Source organism: Takifugu flavidus, chromosome 16 (assembly GCF_003711565.1).
Source record: "Takifugu flavidus isolate HTHZ2018 chromosome 16, ASM371156v2, whole genome shotgun sequence".
Classification (NCBI taxonomy): domain Eukaryota; kingdom Metazoa; phylum Chordata; class Actinopteri; order Tetraodontiformes; family Tetraodontidae; genus Takifugu; species Takifugu flavidus.
The window spans coordinates 9,758,693-9,764,692 of NC_079535.1; the positions used below are offsets into that span (position 1 = coordinate 9,758,693).

At 48.9% G+C, this 6,000-nt stretch overlaps 1 protein-coding gene across 1 annotated transcript; it reads left to right on the forward strand.

The window, feature by feature from the left end:
* Positions 1–2,430: 2,430 nt before the first annotated feature.
* gchfr (GTP cyclohydrolase I feedback regulator) lies at positions 2,431–3,909 on the forward strand. Its single transcript, XM_057011849.1, has 3 exons — positions 2,431–2,646; positions 3,006–3,100; positions 3,441–3,909. Exons 1-3 carry the CDS (start codon positions 2,611–2,613, stop codon positions 3,568–3,570), a joined length of 261 nt encoding a protein of 86 aa, XP_056867829.1. The 5' UTR covers positions 2,431–2,610; the 3' UTR covers positions 3,571–3,909.
* The last annotated feature ends 2,091 nt before the right edge of the window (positions 3,910–6,000 follow it).

Sequence of the window (6,000 nt, forward strand, 5' to 3'; positions counted from 1 at the left end):
TCAAGCTACAGACCCGTCATTCTGCCAGCTGTGAAACCTCAAATTGACATTAATATTCCACAGCACTCGAACTGGCAGCTCTGTGCATTTTAGCTAATATCAAATGTACAATGTAAATGACAGTTGTTTGCCCAATGACCAGCAGTTTAAGTGCCACCAAAGCAAATCTGAGGTTTAATTAAGCTTCAATTAATTAAGCCTCCTTATAGCAGAGGTGTTCTTCACAGTTCTGCTAAACTACACCCAAAGACGTGTGAGCCGGTCGGATCCGATCAGACCAAACTGGAGTTTTTTCCATCAGGCTGCGTTCTTGCAAACCTCGTTCCAGACACCATATGGATAGCTTGATATTAAGTGATTTATTAATCCACCACAAACGGTGTTTATGTTCGCGAGCATTTTCTGCTCAGTTTGCAATAAGCATTACAATCCCAGAAAATCGGCCTGGCTGCGGTCAATCAGACTAGGACACTGGATACAAATGAGGAATGCAGTCCTCTTAAATCATTCCTCGGCTCCTCCGTGTTTATTATATGTTGTTCCCCATTACTAATAACCCAATCGATCCCATTTGTGGCTACACGTCTGAACAAGCGCCACGTCCAGCTCAGACCCAAGGTGGTGAGAGAGGAGAGGCAGCGTGTTAATAGCATGTCACCCCCGCGTTCTACCAGCATTAGTCTTAATCACCGGGGGATAGTCTCCCCAAACAAACCCGTCTACACTGCACCACCATGGTAACCGCATCCTGGTGTTTCTCAGCAGCGTGTCGACACGGCGACCGAGCCCAAAATGTGTGTTGCGTAATCCCCGCAGCCGGCAGCTTCGTCTATCGGTGAGGGCGGCATGGGAAAGTGCACAGAGGTGAGCTGGGGTGAGAGACGCGGGCCTCGCCGAGGCTGCTGGGTAATATCTCCGCAGCGCCGAGACATCTTATGTAAGCCAGGAGCAATCTGGTGAAACGGGAGAGGAAAGGAGGTCAGTGATGTATCTCCTACAGATGAGGGACAGTGGAAGTGTGCAGGAGGGGAGCAGGCAGACGGCAGACAGCGCACATTTCATTTCAAAAGTCTGGGCCGAGGAAAAATGGCTCAGAAATACAGCGATTCTTCACAATTAAGCCGATGTAAACGAATGCAGCGTGTAACACTAACACCCACTCTATCAGAGCCGTGCCCCTTATCTCTGCTGTCCAGCTATTTAGATCACGCTGCTGAAAATATCACGCGATATTGCTCCAGCACCTACAGTAAATCATCACACACTCACGCACACATGCACAGCTGTGGTTATAATTCATTCCTATTCAGTTTCTACAGAGCGATGACGTCAGCGGTGCAGATGCACACCCACACATCTGCAGCGAGGCCATGCATCAGATAAGGAGCGGGAACAATATTTACTAATCCGTCTGGATGACTGGGGGTTTTCACCTGAATAAATACACAAGATGCACGTTTATGTCCATAAATTAGCGTCACTTTGCATCTAATGTCATATTTGACACGCAGACCCATTTTATAGCTGTCAGTTAAAGTCACAATTAAGGAGGAGATACAAATATTTCCCCCAGCAGGGGAAAGACCGGCAGAAATTGAAATAAACCCACTTTATGCTGCCCACTGCCAGGTCATGGGGGCGGGTACCTCATGCAGGAGCAGAAGAACCATCAAAGGAAGACAAAAGACCAGGAAGAGGCTCACAGGAGATGCTGACTAAAGCTGAGGTTACCTGTATCTGGTTACAGAAGACATGTAAAACTAAACAGAGGAAACATCTCTCATCCCCTCATTCAGTTATTTTCTCCCTCAGTACGTAAAACGTCTTCGTCCAAGTGACGGGGGAGAAAACAAAGTAGAAGAAAATGATGTTTGGAAGCCAGCAGGGGGCGATCTTCTCGTCACTTCTCTCGGCACCTGTGAGAAGCCGCTGAGTTACGGGTTTCTGCTCAGCGGGGGGGGGGTGCGGTCATGGCAGACCTTTGCAGTAAACATGACAAACAGCTGAAAACACAAAAGTAACGTCGGCATTGTTTGTTGTCCGACCAGTTCTCAGTGATCCACCTGCCCTGCAGGGGTACCTCCAGATGCCCCGAGGATGAAAGCCATCCATCAAATAGCCGCTTAAGATAAGATTTTATCCAAGGCCATTGTTATTCTCTTTTGTTCTGTCCTCCGCCCCCACTCAGAACGGAATGATCTACTAATAAATAATTCTTGATGTGTTTGGAGCAACTTCCTCGCTCGAGAGGGAACTGAAAGGACAGCGCAGTCATTTATGCGCAAAATACACCTTTAGTGCCATCAAGGAAAAGGGGCAGCTCTCGGAATGTGCAACCTGTTTACTTACACCAGAAGCAAGCACTGAAATAAATTCGATTAAAGCTGTACTGATCAACATCTGACTTGTGGCACCAGTTGAACGGGGCTTTACGCCTACGTCAGAGCCGCTCTGGAGGAGCTGCGATTGGTCCGCAGCGGTGGGTGTTTTCGCCGGGAGCCGACGGACGAAACGGTGCAAGTTGGATCACGGAAACCGACGCGTTCGCGCACGAACTTTCCCGAGTTCCCTTCCAAGAGGGCTGGATTCCACGTTTGGCTGGCTGCAGGGATGCCGTACATGCTGATCAGCACGCAGATCCGGCTGGTGCGTATGCTGCTCCTTTAAAGGGAAAAAAAAAAGACAAGCGCGCTCCATTCGGACCTTCCAGAGGAGGTTCGACCATCGCGCCGCTGGAAGCTGCGTGTTGTTCGTGGCCGCAGGCCTGTGATTGGGCTTCCAGAAAAGAGCGCACATGTTGACGTTGTTTTCTTTTTTTGTCACGCTGTCCTGAATTCAAATCACATGTTGCCCCACTGTCGCCCTCTAGGAGCGCACGTCCGTAACGCCAGTGTCTAATTTTAAACTGGTTATTAGGGATTATGATGCACCTGCCACAGGGCTGCAGAAGGTCCTCCATGCCTGTGATGAAACCCGTCATAATGCGCCCCGTCTGATTCTTGCAGGAAATCGGCCCAACTAATGTGGGAGATGAATACTCGGACCCAGATGTGATGAATTACCTGGGAGCGAGGAAAACAACCATGCTGGGGAACAATTTGTGAGTACTGGAGTGGGGGGCAGTTTTTTTAGTGGGTGTGCCTAAAGTAAATGTGGCAGGTAACTAGTTAAAGCCTTAGCCGAGGGCGCCGCGCACACAAAAACACTGTTTCATAAGCAGAAGCGTGCGAGACCACACAGCGGAGGTCACACATTTGAGGAAGCCTTGCAGCTTGGTGGGTTTAGAGTAACCCGCACATGTCGTGGGAGTGTTTTCATCGCCAGTGTGATTGAGAATAAGGTGTGGAAGGAAGTGAAACGGAACCAGAGCAGCTCACAAAGTTCCGCTCGCCGTGAAATCCCCCAAATGTGGAAGTAACATTTGTTTTGTGCTGCTTCAGTTCAGAGTACCACGTGGACGAGCCTCCCCGAGTGGTGCTGGACAAGCTGGAGAAGATCGGCTTCCGTCTGCTGTCCATGACAGGCGTGGGCCAGACGCTGGTGTGGTGCCTCCACCGGGAGACGGAGTGATCAGAGGGATCGGTGTTTAAAACGGCCTTTTGGGAGTTGTTCAAAATGACGGTTCCCTCATCCACACTTGACTGACAACAAAGAAACCAGGCTCCTGGCAAGAGAAACACGAGTGAGATTATCTCAGACATCAGGTTTCAGATTATCTTTAACAGAGGAGGGAACAACAGACCACATTCCTGGGATTTCCTTTTTTTGAATCCTTTGTGATTAGCTTGTTATTTATCAATGAGACCAAGTAGAGATCTAAGACCGGCGACTTTTCAGCCGTTATTATGTGCAGTGTAATAAACAATCATTGAAACTGTTAATTAAGAGGTAATAAATGTGTGAAACGAGGATGTAAGTGTTAATTATCTCGGCTTGAGGCCGTTCTGAGCTGCTTTATGCTGCAACACACTTATGACCCAGAGTGTCGCTAAAGTCACATTTTCCAGGCAGTTTTGCACCCCAGGGCACTCCGCGGGCGGTAAAGTCAGTGAATTGTGGATGTGATGATCTCTGGAAGCTCTGCGGCATCCCTCTGTGATGCGGAGCATGGCTTCACCATGCAGTCATGATGCCCTTATCGCCCCAAACGTTAATCCTGGAAAGCACAAAACCGTCGCTCAGCCGCAGAACTGACCCCAGAAGACTGGAGACCACATCAGTTCTGTGATCACAAAGACCACCAGAACACAGGGAAGTTGGGAAGAACAGGCTCATCCTCCCATTGTGGTTCACATGCAGCACAGCCACTGCGGGCTCAGGGCAGGGCTGGTGGTGAATGTGTTTCCTGTAATTGCATTTCCTCTGTTGTTATTTGGACAGAGTTTGTGTGTTTGTGAGTATTTTTCCCCCCTCTCCTCTTGATATGAAAAAGCCTCCGCATAAATAAAACCATGTGATGAGGGGATTTTGCAGAAGGAGAGGAGCAGATGTCTCCCACCACACAGCGCCACACCGCACCAATACGCAGCTGGTCATTGTATAACAGCGCTGTGGCTATGCAGCTCGGAACTCACAAGAAGATCCTCCAGTGAGTTAGCTGTTGCAAGCCCACTCCTAAATAACAGGGACCCGCACACACAGACCACCACACCACAGTCCCCCAAAGAAGAGGGTAGAATGAGACGGGGGTGAATGGGCCTGTAATGTCTGGCTTAACGTGGGTCACAGAGTGGTGGCGTGTCACTGGAGAGGGCGTAAGTAAGCAATGCAGATGATCTTTGAGGTATCCGTTACATAAGCATGTTGTGAAACAGATTGAAATCATTTTTGAGGTCAGCAGCTCAGGACAGAACACACACAAGGAAGAAAGCAACATGGCCGCCGCGTTATAATCTAAAACAAACTTCACTCCTGGAACCTCAGAGAACTCCGCAGAGTTCCGAGCTGATTGACAGGCCGTGTCGTGACCCCGTGAGAGAGCGTGCGAGGAGGAGGAACGCTGAGATACCGCGGGCACGTCGCCCACCTTGAACTGTCCAAAGAAACATCCTCGAAAAAAGATGGATGCTCACGCGAAGGGGTTTTCTCGCCAAAGTTGCAAAATAAAGCAAATTATTTGCTTACTTGCTGAAATTTAGACGAGAAGATTGATACTTCTCTCAAGAGTTCTGTCCCATTTCAGGCTGGAGACACATGAAGGAGGTTACGTGCCAGACAAGTTCTTGGCCGACACCGGTGATTTCCCGGACTCTGCTTCGTTGCCTGGAAACCCAATGCTGACTACAAGACCCCAAAAGAGGCTTCCAAGAAATAGTTCAGGACCCCCTGTCGAATCATCACGTGTCATTTCCAACATACAACACTTCAGCTGCTGTTGTTACGTTTGGAGATGCTGGAAGTGATTCCTTGCTCCCATCCTTTCAACAGCTAATCACGTACTGGCTACAGCCGTTCAACGTTTTTGGACCTTTGATTGACAAAGCTCTACAATTACACGATAACGACAATAACAGGGACATCGCGTCCACAAATATGGGATGGTGTGGTGGTTAACATAAGCAGGGTCAGCCCCAAGTTCCAATTTGAGGCTTTCTACATGACCTTTATGGTGTCCAGATACTTTGGATGCTCCCACAGACCAGAAACATCTACAAGAGGTTAACTGGAGAGGAAATTACCAAAGGTGTCTTTGCCCTTGATGGATTCTAGGCCCTCGACGTTAGATATCCCCAGACTCCAGGGTGTACAGGCTCCAGCAACCATGGTGACGCTGATTAGGAATAAGCAGCGGTTAGGATAGATGGATGGACTGACGGATGGATGGAGACCATGACGAGAGAAGTAAAACCTCTCCCTGTCATGAGGCAGCTCGGCCCGATCCACATTCTATCGTATGGAAACGTTAAACAGCTCCTGATTTTAGACCTCATCAGTGAGCTGTAGAAACCAAAAGTCATTATCTCAACCACCGTGTCTCTAATAGAAGGTCTTCAGTCTTCA